Source organism: Gymnogyps californianus, chromosome 8 (genome assembly GCF_018139145.2).
Source record: "Gymnogyps californianus isolate 813 chromosome 8, ASM1813914v2, whole genome shotgun sequence".
Lineage (NCBI taxonomy): Eukaryota > Metazoa > Chordata > Aves > Accipitriformes > Cathartidae > Gymnogyps > Gymnogyps californianus.
In genome coordinates, this window is record NC_059478.1 from 25586007 (window position 1) to 25606177 (window position 20171).

General features: G+C 41.6%; 1 protein-coding gene across 1 annotated transcript in view; it reads right to left on the minus strand.

The window, feature by feature from the left end:
• TESK2 (testis associated actin remodelling kinase 2) overlaps positions 1–17646 on the minus strand; it is an 81628-nt gene extending 63982 nt beyond the window's left edge. The window contains exons 1-2 of the mRNA XM_050901340.1: positions 17588–17646; positions 9244–9547 (exon numbers count right to left, since the gene is read on the minus strand). Coding sequence (XP_050757297.1) covers positions 9244–9465 — 222 coding nt within the window. The 5' untranslated portion in view covers positions 9466–9547; positions 17588–17646. The remainder of the gene's footprint in view (positions 1–9243; positions 9548–17587) is intronic.
• Positions 17647–20171: the final 2525 nt, after the last annotated feature.

Here is a 20171-nt window from a genome sequence, read left to right on the forward strand (position 1 = left end):
TATAAAGAAAACTATTTCTGTTGTACTTCAAATCTCTAAATCAACAGTGTTACTATTTTGTTGCTTAAGACAAAATGACAATCATTCTAAATAGAAAAGGTATGAGGAAAGCATATACAGATGATGGAAGGCAAATCTTCCAGATGCTTTCTCGCTTCCTCACTAGATTTTTACCATCCCTTTGCCAAGAGCTTCTGCCCTCCCAGCTCAACCAGATGAAGGGGCTGTTCATGCACGTCGTCTTCACAGGAAGTCAGAGTAGCCTGATCTACTGCTGGAGGTTTTTCAGTCCAGTGTGGCTTATGATGCAACCACTCCTCTCTTGCTCAATAAAATTGATTCTTCAGAGATACCTGGGAGTTACTATCTTCCATTGCAGTAGTCTCTACAACGAGCTTTAAAGAATAGGTTAAAGAGATGTCCATGAAGAACGACAGATAAAGCTGCTTTTGCCCTGGGACAAAAGGATGAAGAGCAAGATGACATGGAGTCTTTTTCAACCCTATGTTTTTGACTCCCCAAATCTATAAAGCAAAGAAAAACACATAAAGATGTACAGCATGGTAGGAAGATCTACACAGTAATAAAAATGCCAAAGCTTGACATAAGCAAAACTTGCAAAAAGCAATTATGCCTACTGGGCAAGAATTAGTTTCCAGGAAAAAAAATAAGTGCAATTATCTCCAGTACGCTACTACGACAAGAGAAAAAGTCTTGTTACTGCATTGTAAGTCCGGGGACACGATACAAGTTCACACACGCACTGTGTTAACCAAGCTATGGTTCCAGCAACGTGAAATCTCATATACAACAGCTACCATAAAAGAAAAACACCTACACACAATTAGTCTTCCTATCTTCCTCTACATAAAAACCACACAAGCATTCTGCCCAATTAAGTGATTTTATAGAGATATTAATGTCACCTTGAAGAACATAATTTTGGCCTAAAGTCTGGTGACAGCACAATGAAACTGTTCAAAAGCAAAAGCCAGAGTTGTACTAAGAGCCAAATTCATCTCTTAGTTTGGTATTAACAAAGAAACCAACTTTTTCCTGTTGTCAGTGGTTTTGTTGAGAGTTTTGAAATAGTAATCAAAAGAGTATGTTAGGATTAAGAAAAGTTTGTCTCCAGTTGGAATGCCCAGAATCTCCTTGATTTATGCTGACATTTAACCCCTTCCTCCTTAAAAGAATTCAGGGGGGAAGGTATTGGTTTGACAGTCCTGAAAACTGACATCCCATTTATGCGGCAAACAGGTGCACAGAGACGAGACAGTAGGAACTTGCTTGTAGAGTCCTGGGACTGTGCTGGGGCCTTATCCTGCAGGAGGGAGCTCCATACCAGTTCTATTCTCGGCCATCCTAAAAAGACTGGCAACAATGCAAGGACTCACATTTAGATTTAAAACACACTTGACAGTTCAAATATTGCAGTGCCTGCTTATCTGTCAAAACCGAAGTTAATAAAGATTCCAGTTCTGGAAAGTGCTGTCTGCAAACTCTGAGCCACTGGTTTCCAACACCTTCTCCAGTGGGATTTTGCTAAACATGGGCTGAAAACCAAGCAGCAGCTCCCTTGCCTTGAATTCAGATTCTCTTGCCCTTTTTTCTGCACCTTTTCCACATCCTTTTTGCAGTCATCCTCTCCTTTTAATCTGAACTGGCATTCCCTTCTCCACATTCTCATTTATAAAACTACTCAAATATCTCCTTCCCTCCTTCCACACATTCACAGACATTTTACTCTTGGAAGAAGGCCTCCGTTGACATGATATATCACTAAATGCCACAGGAAAACTGAACCCTCTGTCAGTAATGAGTTGCTAGTAGAGTCAATAAGCAAATAGACAGGACCAGCTGTAGAAACAACTCAAACTGGGAAGTTCTAGCTATAAAAGGGCAGTTAAAAATAATAATAAAATATGGCCTGAATACACCAAAGGAGGTTCTAGAATCTTCTATAATGGAAGTTTAAAGGACAGGCCGAAAATAGCTGCCAAGAACAGATCGCATACACTTAAGCCTGGCTCAGCTAAGGATACTGTAGCAGTTCTCATAACATCCCTTCCTAGCTTTACATTAATTTTAAAATCAGGTGATGAGATTTATTAAGCTAATTGTATAAATGTTTTACAATAGCAATATACATACACGAACACACAGACTTCTGTAAGACATCTGATTTCGTGCCACAACCCACTAGAACTAGATTACAGACTGGCTAACGATAGCTCAAGATACAGTTGTACGTGACAAAGCAGCATAAGATAGGGAAGTCTTTTACTGACCTTCCAGAGTAACTGAGCTAGGCCTCCTGTTACTCAATATTCTGCGTTCACTTCCAGCTCACTGATGGAAGTTGCCACTCAGAAAAATTTGAAACTTCTAAGTTTATAGCATTACCCTGTTCACTTTATTTCACTAAGTAGTGAAGGCCAACTTCGTATCTTAGGTCCATCTGAGCAAAAATTAACATATCCAAATGAAAAACTTCACTACAAACAAGGATTGAAGGCTAGAGACCTTCAATCTCCCCAAAGAACAGGAGACCCACCCATTAAACTTAAGATACTAATGTGCTATGATAACAAGTGATGTGTGTTATAAAAGAGTATGACAAAGCAAAAGGATAATTTTTACATGTCATTGTTAAGAACAAAACTAAGGCATTCTGAGTTAGGACGTCCACTTTAAAAAGAGAAAGATGTTAGAGAAGATGTTGGAAAGACTTAAACCTATATTGCAAGAACTAGGTCATTCCCAGAGTGGGGGGTGGGACAGGAAAGAGACAGAAATTGGGACTACTTAACACACCAAAAGGGTCAAAACCTAACTTCATAATGTACATCAAGTTTTATAGGGAGGAAAAAGGAGGTACTAAAAAGACACTGGCCCAGCCAAAACAATACAAAGAACAACTGGGTGGACTAGCAGGTCCAGAGACTGCAAGTTAGGTACAAATTTACAACAGTGAGATTACACACTGAGCACTGGAATCCATGATACTGTCTTTGAGGTCTTCAGTTCAAAACTGAATTAAAAAACCAACAACAGGGGGAGGGGGTATTCCTGTGTTGTATGTGGCGTCAATATATGCTGTAGACAAAATACCAGTTACTGGTAAAATACAATGACCTTTGATTTTGTGGCAGTGTGTGTGTAGATGACCTAATAACTCTTCCAAGCCTTAACTGTTTGAGAAGTCCATAACGCCTTTATTTTTAAACATAGAGTTTAACCATGAGACATAATGGGCAAAGCATAACATGAAAATAGACATTCGTGCCAATCAAGACAGATACTTTTTTTTTTTTTGGTCAAGTGACCTGTCTGTTCTCATAACTTTTGTGTCTGAAGTCCTATGAGTTAGTCCCTCACTTACTCTATTGTACAGTTCTTACTCTGCACTGTTTATTCTAGTTAGCAAGTTCTGTCAAATCTAGGTCAGAGGCCAAAAGAAGAAAGTGACATCAAACATTTCTGCACTGGACTCCTCAAGGCCTGCAAAATTATAGACAAACACAGAGAGAGGTGTTAATCAAGCAGAATGGTAATAAAGTCATAAAGCGCAAAAAAAACCCCTCTTAATGAGTCACTTTGGGAAAGCCAGGTCAGTAGTATCTCTCAGATCTACCACAGTCAGATATTCCCACCAGCATGACAATGTGCCTGAGAGACATAGTATCATAAATGATACAAAACATAAATGATACTAGATAGCGTATATTAGAGGTAACAGAACTACAAGTTTTATCCTAAGTACATTACAAGTATTTGATAAAAAAATAATTATATATAAGTTTTCTTCACACTACCTCTAAGTACAATGCCACATCAGCCCTGTTTCTCCTTTCACATTAGACAGCTGGATGCTGCTTATCTTAATGCACCTTGAAGACATTAAATAAATACAAGAAACAGGATCCTAGCCTCAGCCATACGGTATATATTTAGACAGGCACACCTTCCCTGATCAGTCAGCACTTTTGAAACTTGGAGCACATAAATTTGACCATACAAAATAAAGACTACCAACTAATTGATGAATTGAGGACCATCATTCCAGAGTATTCAAATAGGAAGCCTTACAGCATAAGCACATACAGCATGAATATCCTGAGGCTACTGACCCATTTGCACCCACCACCCCTCTTGTTAAATCAACCAAAAGTACGCTGCCCTCTCTTTGTATTCAGACTTGGCACCTGGATAGTGCTAGTTTCATAGGCTATGGAGTCCATACATCACAGAATAGCACTGACGTATTTCCAGCATTTGTTTCTCAAGGGTATCCACGTCGTATCAGCACTAAGATTCATCGTTTCTTGTTTTTCATATGGCTTCAATGCATCTTACAAGACAGATAAGCCAGACAAATGTGATCTAGAAGGAACTACTATAAAGTAGCAATGTAAAACCATAATTAAAAGAGTAGCTAGTAGTTCACCGGTAAACTGGCAAGATTATCAAGTAGGACTCTGGAGGAATCTGCCTGAAGTCAAACTAGGGAGTGAAGGAGGGCCAAGCACTTCTGAGACAGGATTAGAATTCAAAGTGATCTTGAAAAATTAAGAAATGCTTGAAAGGGGGCAACACACACACACACAAAAAAAGCAGCATTATTTACTCCAGTAGGGATTACTAGGTAAAAACTGCTGCACAAGTGCAAAACCAGGAAAACTGTGTAGCCAGGAGTTCTGCAGAAAGGATCTCAAGTTATAGGGGATCATAAACTGAGTGCTTAGCGCTTGGTGCTGTCAGTAAGTATGCTGAAATGGGAGGGCTGATTTCCATCTCAAATTTTTTGTTTGGAGGCACTCATGCTCAGCTGCTTAGTATTTTGGCTTTAAAAGGCAGTTTATTTTGCATTATGTCTTATATATCTTATATTCATAGGCTCATCTTTGCCCATCCACCATTAAACATTTCATTAACTGATTTTTTTTTTTAAGGTATTATGCACCTTTTTCACTGCTCACATGAATAACCTTCCCAGGTGTATGCTTAAGATACAAACGATACTGACATATGGCTTAGAGTATTTCATAAGATAGAATTTTCTTCTCTGATGACTAATTTCAAATAGTAAATCTCTTGACTCCTACCAGGTTAAAAGCACAGCTCGAGGTGGTCAAGTCTGTGGCCTTGCTGACTTGAGTTCTGTCTTCAAATTTGATCTTTGCCTGTCCCAAAGACAATCTTTGGAAGGCTACACTAGCTTCAGCAGTTTTGTCAGAGCATGTTCCCTGACAAATAGAAATTATTTTTCTCCCTGTTATACATAAGTTAACTCTCTAGCTATTGGGGAGGGGCGAGGTTTCAACAGTTAAGTCCATCATTACAATAGCAGTGAGGTGTCTGTCCCTGCACTACAGAACTAAGAGCGACCCAAACATAAATTGTTTTCCTCCTCTTGAATTATCTCCTGATAGTACTGCTAATTAGATGGCTAGGTGTATTTAAAACAGCAGAAGAACTGTCTGCAGTGAAACAACTGTTTTAGTATCCAGAACTGCCCAAGACAAAACCATTAATTCTTCCCTGGACGTCAAAAGACTTCACTGTTCCTCAACAGTCAAAACCCTCAAATTCCCCAGTGACCACACCTGTACAGCAACATGACCTTCCCAACGTGCAAACACACAGGACACTGAATTTGCACAATTCTATATTGGATCAATGATCCCTGTTTTCATGTATATATGAATAATAAACTGCAAAAAGTCCATTTTTAACATTCAGCCAAAGGGTCGAAGTATTTCCAGTCTCTCTCAAAAGTTCAGCTACAGAATGCAGAGCCAACAAGAACACCTGAAGGAATTTTACAGCAACTTGAATATTTAGTATTGGCTTTGAACCTGAAGGTATATTTGAATAGAAAAAGATCCTGGATTTTAGTCTGACTGCTGTTCCAACACACCATTTTATAATAATAGTATCTATTTCCTAACATGGTATTTAGTTTCAGTATGACGCTTACCTCCCCCACAATACTTATAGCTCCATCAGCCCTTACTGGTCTTCCCAGCTAGGAATTTAAAGGTTTGGGATCATGGCTGGGCATTGTTCATTTACATAAACAGTCTTTGCCTAGCTCAACCTTAAAAGCAAACCTCAGTGTGCTGCACTTGCTGTTGAAAATTAGAACAGGCACTAGTCAGTGAGCTGCTTCAACCTAGATTGCTAATAGTCTGACAAACTTCAGTTTTTCTAAACTAGTTTCTATAATACTTAGTATTCAGGTGAACGTGAATTTGAAGTGTTAGTGATGGCTAACAAAATCAAAATGCTAGTTTAATACTTTATGCTGAATAAACCACAAAGTTTAATTTGTGTATGAATATAGGTACACTAGAAATGCTAAAAGATCATTCATAGCACATATTACCATTAATGTATACAGCTAAGCTGTAATGTACTCCTATTCCCAAGTTAAGAGAAGGCAACTTCTATCCACTATGATAGACTATATTTAAAAAGGAGTTTCCACAGAAAAGGATGGAGGGGAAGAAATCATTGAAAACAATTGTCAGTTACATAGCAAAACAAAAATCCCAAACTCTCAAAACAGTCCAAGCGTTCTTTGCTAAATCACTTGAGTGAACCCAATGTATGATACTCACAAAACAACAGACAAATACATAACTAAAAAAGCTCTGGTGACACAGGGTTTTTTGAGACACCTTTGCTAATTTAAAGGGAAGGCATCATTGCTCTTGTGAAGTTACTTATGCAGGAAGTCTAGAAGTACCCTGGATTTTTCGAGTTCAATCATTTAGCTGGGAGCCTGCAGATCAGACTGAACTTTAACTGTGTCAAACCATGAGGCTCTCCTTCCTGGAAGCACATCAAGGTTCTTGGATGAAATCTGATCATCAGCACAGTAGGATTAATGACAGAGGTAGTCAGGCTGATAAACTAGCAGAACAGAAACCTGCTTAAACGAGTATGGAACTGCATCTAAGATAAGGTCGTAATGCATTCTCACCCCTTTGTGCCAAAACTGAAGCGAGACCTTGTTTGAAACTGATGTGAAAGAAAAGGCTTTATCACTCATTGTCTCTCTGCAGGAGGTCTGTGGTTGTTTCTGGGAAAACAGACACTAGATACTCAGACTACTACCATCGCTCTCTTAGAGTAATGCCACTGACTGCAGACTGACACCATGTGATGTCTAGTTTAGCTTACTGAAAGGGGGAATGGCAGGGGAAGGTTTTTAAAGAGTTAGCAGACTTACTTAGGCACAGGAAGGTAAACTGGATATCAACATAAGTTCTCAAACAGCTGTTTACCTCTGTATGCCACTACCTGACTAAACCAAGTGCTCTCTTAAAACAAGATATTCTTAATAAATCAATTACTATGAATGCTGGAAATTTACCTTTACTTATAGCCACTTTTTTCCCCCATCTACTTTTGTTTCCTAACGATCAATAATACCATACCCTTCTGCTGCATATGCAAGCACCTTGCCTCAGGGCGCTTCTCCATGATGTTCCTCACCAATGCATGGCAGAACATTATAGCTATTTCACCTAGTAAGTCTGTTCACAAAGTATGTAGCTATTTGACTACAAAACTTCTTGAAGTCCCAACATAAATATGATTGGCAATACCACTATAGGATAAAATCTAAGTATTAAGGAGGACTAAATCCTGAATTTACAGAATAGGAAAAGACACAATGTCTAATCAGCAACACTGAGACAAACCTAAGACAAAACTACTCCAAAACACAAATTCTGAAATTCACACAAACAAACCAAGGTCTGTTATTCCCCAGTAACTTAGAGATGACCCAAGTCAATTGGTACCCTTATACACTTCACAGCAGCTTTGCCATAAAAGCTGTAAAGATGAGTTCCAGTGGCACACAGAACTTTAAAAATCAGTTCATTTCACGTTAAGAAATGTCTGGATACAAAACCAGTTGCTACAAAATGCATTACAGAAAGTTTTCCAAACAGGAAAATAAGAAGAAAAAAACAAACAAACAAAAACAAAGCCTTGTTTTCAATTGGTATACAAGCTGGCTTTATAAAGAGCTGACCTGTACAACGTTTCCTACACACCCCAAATAAAATTCTTCATGTCTGCCCATTTGAAAGAATTAAAAACTTGTGTTAGTGGAAATTAAATTTCATATATCTAGCTAAACCGAAAAAGTGTGGAGTGACTTGCCTTTACACAAGAGGCGAGGTATATATGGAGACCTGAATGCCTTTGGGTAATAAAGCAACATAAAAATAATTTTCATTTTCTAATTCACATATCTATTCACAGCAATAAAGCTGGATAAGAGTTTTTTTGGTTTAACTTCTTCAAGAAAAGATCACATGAAGTGTCATGGAATGGACATAATACATTGTGAGATAAAAGTTTTCTGGCATTTCACTGAAATGGAAATAATTTGGAGGACGACTTTGTTTAAACTCAGACACTAGGACAAGGAAACAAATTATTTTTGCAATGCCTGAAAACCTGGAAGTCAACTCAATGTCCTATTCCTCTACTATAAACCTTACCAGAACAGCAGAAACATCACCAGCACTATAAACCTAGGGTTGCCTGTATGGTTTCACAAATTGCTTTACAAAGATCTTATCCACTTCCCACATTCATAGCAGCAAGTTGCTGACACCATCAGATTTTCTCATTCATACTATTTACTTCAATCTCTGATTATTTGAGTTAGAGGCATGGCATAACAAGCAGCAAAGGAAACAGAGAAGAGCAGCTAATTGTATTGTAACTTCAGTGCAATAAATTTTGCAGTTTCAAATTCAGTAATTGTGTAGATCTCCTAATGCATGCATCTAGTGTTGGGAGGCAAAGACTACCAATGGAATGAGTACAATCCCACAAAACGAGTAAACTAGTAAATTAAAGACATTCACACTTACATATGAGAGAACCAATAGCCATTGGTGTTTAATACACTACATGAATGCAAAAATACATGGCAGAGACCAAAAGATAAACCAATTTTTTTTAGCTTTTACTGTTTCTCCCAAATAGCCTCTGCAACTCCCCAAATAAATTACAAGTGATAAAAAACAGCTGGAAGAGTGACAGAGGAAATATGAGACCTGCAAGTTCTTCATCACTCACTCATCCTGAGTAAAGCAAATACAAGAACAGTTGACTTCAGTGAAAAGTACTTCTGCTGATACTCTCGTACATTCTCAGCACCAAACATGAAGTAATCAACATGAAGAGAGGAAAGAATTAAACACACACCTTGAACACCTCAGAGAAGAAACCAGAGCCAATTTTCTCACATGTGAAGTCATCAAGTCGAGTAAGTCTGGAAAAGGCACTTATTAGGGCTCTGTATGAAGAGGTACAAACTCTTCCTATCTGGGATGCAGTCCCTTCTCCTCCAGCGCCACCATCAAAGTCTTCAGCGCGCTCCAAGCGTGGTGGAAATCCTGCTATTGAATTCCGCTTACTTCGGTCCATTTTGAAAACAAGGTTTTGTTTTGCTAAGGAAGGACTTCTCACATCTTAGGTAATTTGCTGTCTTCTCTACTCTTGTTGGGTCCTAAAATACAAGAAATTGAGATTGCCATTATTGTAAACATATCTAATAAGTTTGATAGGACTCCAACACAGCTTACACCAGTTTAAGGGAATAAGAAAAAAACAGCAGAAGATATCCAAGTAGGGGCATGAAAAAAAAGGAAAAAAAAACCCACCACAACCAACCACACAGCATCATCAGTAAAGACAGACAATCTAATGAGCTTTTCCTTTAGATTCATGGAAATAGCCTATGCTCTGGCTATTACGACATGCATAGGTTTAGAACTCAAAATTTAACTGGTAACAAACAACTTTCATTCCCTCCCCCCGCCCCTTTCTTTTTTACTTAAGTTCTGGTTGCTAAAGCAAGCAACTAAGCAGGAGGAAACCCACAAAATGTAACGTTCTATTCTACTTCAGTAGCAGTTGGTGACCAATCTACTGCTATTGCAAGAAAGCATTTCACATTAGGGACCGAAAAAGGGATCCCTAACTATAAAAAACAAATGAACTTTCAGTTGACGTAAGGAAAATTATTAGCTGTCAATAACAGTAACTGGAGCACCAAAACCTTTGTTTTTAAAGCTTCCACGTATGCACGTTCCAAGACCAATTCCTTAACTGGTAGGAACACAAGTTTATATCCACCAAAGATCTAGCCCCCAAATTTATAAAAACATCAACAGTCCTGCTACAAAGTATTCTTATAAGAAACTGCCAGAACAATTCTCCCCACAAACACACTTTTTAAAGCTATATTAATTTCAGTTCAACTGAAAACACAGGAAACAAGCTACATTTGCCAAGTAGGAGAAAAGAAAAAAAAAAGGTAAGGGGATTTTTTTTTCTTTTTAACATGATTATGAAGTAACCGGGATGACTCTGGAGCCCATCAAATTCAGCTTGGACTGGCAAATTTGACAGGTGGCCTACTTCCCCCCCCCCCCCCCCCCCCCCCCCCCCCCCTTTAAACCTTAGACTCAGGAGGTTACTCATCTTATCCACACTTAACTGTTCATTTACAGCAATTTGGTGAGCCCCTACAAAACCTGAACAAAGTGAGCAGTCACAAAGAGGACAGATTTCTCTCTCTTCCCCCCCCCCCCGAGGGTGAATGAAAAACTGGAGGGAGGGGAAGGAAACAATAAAATGGGGGGGGGGGGGGGACAGGACAAAATAATCATGAAGCAGGGAGCAGGCCAGGCAATTATACTTCTATTTACACAGATGTACAGAACCTGAACAATGCATTAACTTTGAAGAGCATCTCAAAAATAGAGGCACACCAGCTGTCCTCCGAATATAGAGCTGTGCTGCTATACCCATGTTTTGTATGCAGCGTATCTTTCAGAGATGCTCTGTGCCAACACATCATAAAAACACATAGTCCTTCCCTGCCTTCAGAAGTAAGCTCTGTTGACTGCATGAAATTAATTTGAGGTTGTCCTCTCCAAAAAAGAAAAAAAAAACCAACAACAAAAAAACCCTCCATATTTTTCAAGGGTGTTCACTTCAAACATCTTAACGCTTACTTCTCTAAATGGGAGTTGGTGGGTATAATAGAGTCTTACCCGGGCCTGATTAAGAAAATTTAATCTCTATCAAATCCCACGTCGTGGTATTCCTACAGAATTTTATATGCAGACTCCCTCATGCATGAGCTTACTGCACTTTTCAGATGATACTACTACATAGTCTAATGTTATGGTGTGGCCAACTGCCACACAGAAGATCAGGATCCAATTTCTGACCTCATATTCTTCCCCCATGAGCCTTGAGGGTCTGGAAATGGTACAGAAGCACCATGGGAAGATAAAGCCTGTTATATCTCCCCAGCTGAGAAAAATAGCCTAGAGAACCTCCTCAGCTATAGAGAAGATGCCCAAGAATTTCCAAGGCATGCTTAAATAATTCCTTTTGATCTGAAAGGGACAAACTACCATTTGGTTACTCTTCAAGGAAATAAAGAAAGAACTGTCCATGGAAGGAGGATAGACAGGAAACCATGGTGTTAACAATTCGTTTTCTGGAACAGGAGATACAAGTATCTTTGGAGACTGACCAGAAAACCTGCTGTAATTGAAGAAACATTTTTTTAGAACTGATTTGCATCACAGCAGTACCCACATGCACTAGACACTTTCCAAGGAAGGGAGCGAGCATTTGCCCCAGAAATGCAGTGTCTGACACTCCAGTATCACAGTAACGCCATATGAAGCAGACCCTGGAGCTTGTAGACACCCCTGCTAAATCTAGTGAACAACACATCCGCACTGCAGCCCAGCAAACTGAAGCAACTTGTAAATCAGGACTATAAGTTTAAGTTCTCAGGCAAAGCAAGATATATGCAAAAACAAAATAGGGAAGATTGCTGTTGTCTTAACTAGAGGAAGATACCAAGTTAGGTAAGCGATCTTAAACAGGAGGAAAAGCCTAACTCTGTCTTAAGTATCCTGATACCATTAACAAAGAATCAGCTCTCAACATAGTCTCTCAATCTATTTAACACCAAAAAAAAAAAAAAAAAAAACAACTCCCTCACACATACATATCCTTTTGATTGAAATCACATGGTGAACTTTGCAAAACTTTATACAAATCCCACAATGAAAGAAGAGATTCAAAGTACTTCACACAACATAAACCCCAAAAGGTTTTGCCATCTGGATTCCCAAGTAACCCATTCCTTCATTTTTGCCTGCTAGAATTTGCCTTCTTTCCAGACAGCTACACAAAATCCTTGGAAATTATTAGGATAGAGCTCCATTTGTCTAGTATTCTGCCCAGGATTACATACACAGAATTAGAGGAAAATTTCAAGTGGGCACAATTCCAAGTGGGCCTCCTGTCATTTTGGCCAATTACACTAATGATCACATTCTCAATGAAATCAACCAAGGTTTAATTGACTGTCAAGTCAGTCTGAGGTACTTTAATTTACTACCTTGTACGGTTAATTAAAGTGCACTGAACAGAATCCAAGACTGTCCTGCAAATCCTGCAACCAACTAAAAACTGTTGGGTGGTTTTTTTTCATATTAAAGTTCAGCTTAAAAACTCTTAAGATGTGTTCAACAGCCAGTTAAAAAAAAAGACACTAAACAGTCTAAAAAACATTTCCCAATAAATTCTCAGCTTTCAGGCCAATTTTTCTGACATCCTTATACTAGAAAAATGCACCCCACTCTGCCAAGACAAAAATAATTTAGAAACACCTCTGAAAAGGCATACCTGCCCTACTCATCCATTTACTACATTACTGAAAAGCACAATTTCAGAATGTTTCATGCCCTACCACATTTTAATTTCTTGGTTTAAAAAACAACAAACCTTGAAGAAAAAAAATCCATGTTAATATTTTATTAAGATCAGTTTCTCCACTGCATGAAAGTATTGATTTTTTAATTGTAGAAGTTACTGTAAATACAAATACTGTCAGCATTTATTTGGTTAATTAGAGGTTTGGCTTTCAAAACCAATGCTTAAGCCTGCAAATATTTAAAGATGGAAACCCCACAACAGCACATCAAGTTATACCCCACACATCAATGTAAAACTAACAGGTGACATATATTAGCCAGTACTTAACATTTTATACCTCATAGACATAAAAACGGGTAAGGCTTCTCAACTTTAGCAGCATCCCTTTAATGCCTCAGGGTATAAAACAAGATCCTTCCAAAAAAAAAATTTCAACTCGTTACTAAGACTTTTTTTGTCCCCAGTATCTTTATAAATATGTGCATATTTGCACTCAACTGTCAAACTCACAATTTCCTAAAAGATGGCCTTAACAACAACAACAACCATTTTTAGACACAGAAGACTGTCGCTAGGCATTCAGCCTGGAAAGCAATAAATCTGGTGGATGCATGTTATTAATTTGAAAAGGTTTTCTGAAGAACAAGATGCCAAAGCCTTGACATAAGTCATTTGCCAAGAGTTAACTATTTAAACTCATAGTCTGATGTAGCTTCAAAACCCAATACTACAAAAACATGAAGGAATTATGCTGGCAAGTGTCACTCAACAAAATAATAACTGGGGGGGGGGGGGGGGGGGAGAGAATTCACTGTAGTAATGTGCAAATTTCAGAACAGCTTCAAAGGAATGTAAAGAACAAAAATCTTCCAAAGACTGAATTGACTTTGAGGTATTTGCCTGGAGAAAAAAAAAAAAAAAAAGAAAAACAAGAAAAAAAATGTTTGGGAATGAAACACAAGAAATAAAACTAAACAGGTAAAGAGAACCAGGCATTCTACAATTTTGTTCTCAACTGCTGTCATCCGTTTTCCTAATGAAGGAAAGTTCGATGGTTTGTCCATAACTTAGCTTTTTGTCTTTGGGAGAAAGGTAATATCAAATGTTTACAGACAAGGTAGCTACACGTACCGGAGCTTGCACTATGTTTGGCCCAGCTCATCCTGAAGCCGAAGTCTTTTTGACTACTTTTATAGGATAAATCTTAGGGTCCAGTTTATAGTCTTAGTTACGACACTGCACTCGAACGTGAAAATCCCAACATTTTCTATTTTCATTTAGGTAACATTTTGCTTTAATTTCATCTCCCCTGTAGGGGATAATTCCTAGCTCTAGCCAGTACTGTCATAGCATAAGCTTCCCACAACTAGGGCTGACATTCCTCAGAAGACCTGCATTAGTCCTACTACACCACTCCAGAAACTGGAAGTCTGCTAAACTGCTTTGTGGTTTTATAATGCAAACAAACCTCCACAAGAGGCTAAGCTGAAACAAACAGTTCATTTATTTTGTGACTGTAGCCAAGTTTGAAACCAGTAAGAGAGACTAGCCATTAACTTACTGCAGAGCTTAGGATTCAGGGCCAAGGTTGTAGGTTTAAAAATACTTGCATCAAGCATAGGCATAAATTCTGGCACATATTTAGAAGGCAAATATAAGGGGGTGGGGGGGTGGAGAGAGAGATTAAAAACCCACAAACAAACAGAAAACCACTTGATCCTTATGCCCATAGTATAATTGCCAACAGTTTCTAGGGTCCAATTATAATACAAAACTAAACCTCTACAGAAGGACCTTGCAGAAATCCATTCCTCTCCTAGCCTGGTTTTAGTCACTCCAATCCACAGTGCAGACAGACTGTAGCCTAGTTACAGAGCATCGTTAGAGTTAAATAATCACTCAAGTAGATCGTGTACAATACACAGCTGCTGCTTCAAATGGATAATTTTAATATATTATGTTTGCCTAACAAAACAGAGCTGAGTAAAGACACTGAGAAGCAGCTCATGCCTTCCAGGTGTCAGCAGGCTGACATTTGCTTAGCTCCTGAGAAAAACAAAGGGAATCAAAGCCATCCAATACCAACAGGTATTGTAACATCTCAATAATCAAGGAATTTCCCCCTCACCCTCTCCACCACGTTTATCACTGAGGGCTGACAGCTCTATTAGCACTGGGGGGGTGGGTTTCACAGGAGACGGGAAGCAACTTTCTGTTGTTTTGATGCAGCCAGTGAGACAACCCAGCACAGCAAAGGCAAGAGAAAAAGAATGCTTGAGAGAGGGATGAAGATAAAGTAAGCAGACTGAATTTCATACCTGACTGACCTCTCTTGGACATAATCTTACATTCATACATCATCGTGCAAGGCAGTCAATATTTGTATTTTCCAGCTAAAAGTATCATCTCCACAAATATTTAAAACACATTCTGTAATCTACCCTTAAAACACAGCTGAAACACCAGTCTGTGTTACTGGTTTCACATTACAGTCAAACACCCAGTACCATGTTTACTTCAGGTACCGGCTGCACAAACAGAACAGTAACACAGTCTTGACTAATTTATTTACGAATTTTTGAAGTGAGAACAGGGCTTCCCAAACCTGTTGTTGTTAAGGTATTGGAGACATTGGAGTCTGCTGGTATTTACTTATCAATCTGAAGCACCCTGGGTACCAAGGGGAAACATGTAATTCTCAGTTTGTGAGCCACAGACCTGGAGTGTACAACGTCAGCCTTCAAAAGCAAAGTTATCTCAACTAACTCCACTCCTGGTTGCAAGAGCTATTACAGTTCTCCAGTGCAACCAATGGGACAATCATATCAAAAAATGGCTTAGCCACTACCAGAAATGTGTTCAACTTAAGAAAAAGTGACAGGACCATATGAAAAGAAGCTTACTATCTAAGTCAGAAAGAGGACTTGGCAACAGACAACAGATGGAGCCAGTGTGATAACAGTTGCCGATTATTAGACGTACTTACTGATAAATACACAACTTCAAATGAATACGTTAGGGAACTAATAAGCAGGAAAAGGGCTTAAAAAAAAATTATGAACATTGACCTTTTTTGATCTTGCCTAGAAGAGCACTTATTTTGTGCCAGGCTGCAAGGATACAATAAAAAGCTTTGCCATTGTACAAATGCATGGTTCTCAGCTACAGGAAGAATACAAAAAGGGAACCTATGATGCAAGTGAACCACAAGCTTCATTCTTTTCTGCAGCAGACACAGAAGCAACAGTCCCCTCCTTTAACCCTGCATTTCTTTCATGAATTTGTGAAATCATTTGCATAAAGAATTACAATGGCAAAAGCAAATGTGTAGAATTGGAGGGTATAACTAGGTTACACGAGGCCTATACCACCAGAATACCTCATTTGGACCAACTTTTTCCTTCCACGGTCACAAAAATATTAAGCACTGAAGCAAGGATTACTCCATCCCTATCTCCTGCTCCACTCCCACTGCCAGCTGTTCATCCTAATGAAACAGCACAAAACAAATTACAAGCAAAAAACATAGGAGAGCACACACTTGCCACCAGGTACAGGGAACAGACCCCTTTGCCTTCAATTCAAGCTACTCATGTTTTGCATGCAAGTTTTACATTAAGACAAACCAAAATGGACAATGGAATTACACAGCCATGTCTACAGCTGTACAGTATACTTCTGCAAGAGTCAGAAAATGACATTTTTATTGGCCTATCAGGATATGGTATGCAACAATAATTTCCAAAGATGATGACTAAAGGGAAAGGTTTATGGCTAGTCCACTGGGCATATCAGAGTTTCTCATAAAAAAAATCTTATCTTAGGTTGTAAATTCCACTGCCTAATTAAGTCCATAGAACTATAAGTCTGTTGATTTTGCAGAAAATAAAATACACTAGAACTCTGATCGCTACTAAAAAAAAAAAATAATAATTTCAGTTGAAGCATAAAGGCTTCTCATAAATTAGCCTACATATTAGCTGTAAGTCTTTTTTAGGGGGACAAACAGAAAGGTATAAACTTAAATAAAATTCAAGTCAGTACTCTTGACATTTTAGCTTTCAACTATCAAGATACCACCTATCAGAATACGAAAGTGGAAAGTCCCCCGTACTTAAAGCAAATATAGTTCCCACCTTCAAAGGAATGCAACATTAAGAGTGATCATCTGCACTTATACAGCACCTTTCATCTGAAGGCCATAAAGCAAACATATATGCACATACACCTGAATGGTCGAGCCTGTCATTAAAACATGATTCATGTATTCTTACAGGGTAGCACTTAAAACAGCAGAACTCCAGCCAAGCCTTCACACCTCTTGGCAAATTGACCATTTTCAAGGCAATCCTCATGTGGCTGGGCAAAGATCCCAGCCGAGTTCAGGCAGACCCTTGCCCCCGGATCAGGGCACGGGTTTCCGCAGCCGGCTTTCCCCGCAGCGCTTAGGCGTCCTGCAGCACCCGCTCCCCCTCACACCTCGCCCCCGGGGCGAACGCAGCCCCTCCACGCACCTGCTCACCTCACCGCATCGCTCACCTCACCGCACTACCGGCGGGGGGGGGGGCGGCGGGACCCCGCCGGCTGCCCCTGCCCCTCCGCTAGAAGGGTGCCCTTCCACGGCGCGGCTCCTCTCCGCCCTCGCCGCCTCTCGGGGGGTGCCCCCCACCCGCAAGGACCTTCCCCTTGCTGGCCACCCCGGAGAAACGCGGGCCGCCCCCGCCCCGCTCTCTGCTCGAGCCCCCCTCCGCCCCTCGCGCGCTGCCCCCAACTGCCGCGCGCGCGCGCCGGCCGTTACCTGAGCGGCGGCGCCAGCAGGGCCTGCGGGCGGCGCGGGCTCTCATGGCCGCATACCCCACCCGCGGACCAACCCCCGGCCCCTCAGCAACCCGGCGAGGATCTGCCCCGCCGCTGCGGCAAGCGAGGGGGCCCCATGTGAGGAGGGAGCCCAGCTGCGGGATCCGGGGCCGTGACCGCCGCGGCTCCTCCTCCCCCGGCCGCGGCCCCGGCCCCCGCCCCGCCTCCTCCTCACGTGCCCGCCCCACCGGCCAGCTCCGCCGCCGAGCCGCCCACAGCGCCGGGGCGGCACCCGACCAGGAGCCCTCCCTCCCTAGCAGCCAATCGGCGCCGGGCAAAGCTGGATGGACGGTGGCGCTCGGCCAATGGAAGAAGGGAAGCCGGGCGGAGGGACTCGCAGGTAGTCCACGTGAGTGCCCCTTTCTAATTGGTCACGAGCCACTTGAGAAGCAGGCAGTTTGACCAACCATAGGAGCGACAACAACTCCCGAGAGAAGAGCGGGAGCCAGTGGCAGGAAAGACAGAGGGGCGTTGCTAAGGGCGCCTCACTTTCACTGGTCAGCCTTTGAGGGCGGATTATAAATAAGAGAGTTAGCCAGTAGGAGTGTGGTGCGCGTGGTGACGGACGGGCGGAAGAGCCAATCCCCGTATGTTTATAAGCAGCGATGGGCGTGAAGCTGTCAGCGGGACGGGCACCCTAATGGGCGCGGAGGGCAGTGCGACCGGGCCGGCCTCGGCCCGGCCGCCATCGCGACGGCGGGCCGGGGCGCTGAGGAGAGCCGCCGGCGGCGGCGGCGGCGGTGGAGGAGGAGCAGCAGCAGCAGCAGCAGCAGCAGCAGCAGCAGCAGCAGCAGCAGCAGCCGCCGCCGCCGCCCCCGCCCCCGCCCCCGCCCCCCCTGCGGTCCCGCACCGCGGGCGGCGCCGCTGAGGCGGGGGCTGGGGGTGTGCGCCAGCGGCCGCCAGCCGGTAACCGACCGTCCGTCCGGGAAGCGCAGCAACCCCCGTCCTTTTCGAGAGGGGCTGCCTGGCGGCCCGCGGGGCCTCACCGCGCACCTCGGGCCTGCGCCGGCTCGGGCCTCCGTGCTGCAGGTTCTGCCAGCTCTTGGCCCTAAAAGCTGACCAGCACTGCAGCCAGGTCCGGCACCGACCCTCACCCCTCCGCCCGGACGGCCATTTACACGCGGCTGGGGCAACACCCGACTTCAAAGTGACCATAATTGGGCTCCGTGGCAGCATCCCTGCTGTTATTACCTCTAATTACCTGTCCCCCTACTATGTTTCCCACAGGATTCATCCCTTGTTCTGGTCTCTTCCTCCCTCCAGGTCTTGCAACTTCAGCATTTTACTCGAACTCTTCCCTTTTTTCCCAGCTGCCTGCACCGCAGTGGCGGTGTCAGTCACAGCAGAGACGGACGCTGCACAGAACATCCTGCTCAGCCCCTCGAGCCCCTACCTGTAGCCTGCTTGATGCATCTCAAATATCCTGAGGTTTTGGCTGCCAGGCTGTAGTAAGGCTGTGATTTTCACATACAAACTGTTATTTTTCAAATTACAACTTATCCACATGTAGGCGGCCTGTAACAGGTATAGAAAAAGATACCTTTCTTCCTGCTAGGACGCGCTCCCAAACTTCAAGTATCCATTCCAAAGCACGGCAGGACTAGAACATCTCATTAAATGGTTGTGAGGGGATTTTGGTTTTGTTTTACGTTGGCAAGGGACTGATTTTTTCCCTGACCTCACCTTTGGCAAAGGCTGAGCTATTTTTACTGAAACCCTTCAAAAAACAGAGTTCATTTGCTGTAGAGTCTTGGATAGAATAACCAAATCCCAAACAGTTAAAACCGGCAGAGCTGTAACTAAAAAGGTCTCAGACAAGAACACGTCGCTCAACCTTGCCATACCATATTAGTAGTATATTTTCTCATTATCCTTTGTCACTAAGTTTACATCTTATCTTTTCAGCTTGATCCAAAATGTGCTTGAGGGAGTTTCGTGTTGGAAACATTAGCACCAACTCTACAAATAATACCGAACAGAGATTTTTCCTTACAGTTGGATTAAAATCTCTACTGTGCAATTTATTGATTGAATTTAGTCTCAGAATTTCACCCAAGTCTACAGTGAAACTTTCTCTGTATATTTAATGACAAAAAATGTAATCATTTCTGCACAGGTAACAGATTAAAAGTACTTTGTGTGGGGAAAAAAATTGTCCTGTTTTCTTAATGTCTTCATTTTCCTTCTGGATTTCGGCTGTCCCGAAACCAGGACAATTTCCTTCACAGGAAATTTTCCCACACTCCCAAATGTTAAATATCAACCATATGCAAACATCTATTCTAATGACAGCTCAAACATGGGGTGCAGCAAAGCTTTTGTAATTAAGCCATTAAACAATTATTATCATATCCCTCATATTTTAATCAGTGACGAAGCAGATGGAACTACTCAGATCCATCAGTGTCTTCTGCTCTCTGACACTCAAGCAGAACTGAGCTCCAGAACGGGGCTTTTCAGCAAGACTAATTTTTTAGAACTTATTTTTTAAAGTTAAATGTCAACGCTTTACATTTTGCTGGGAT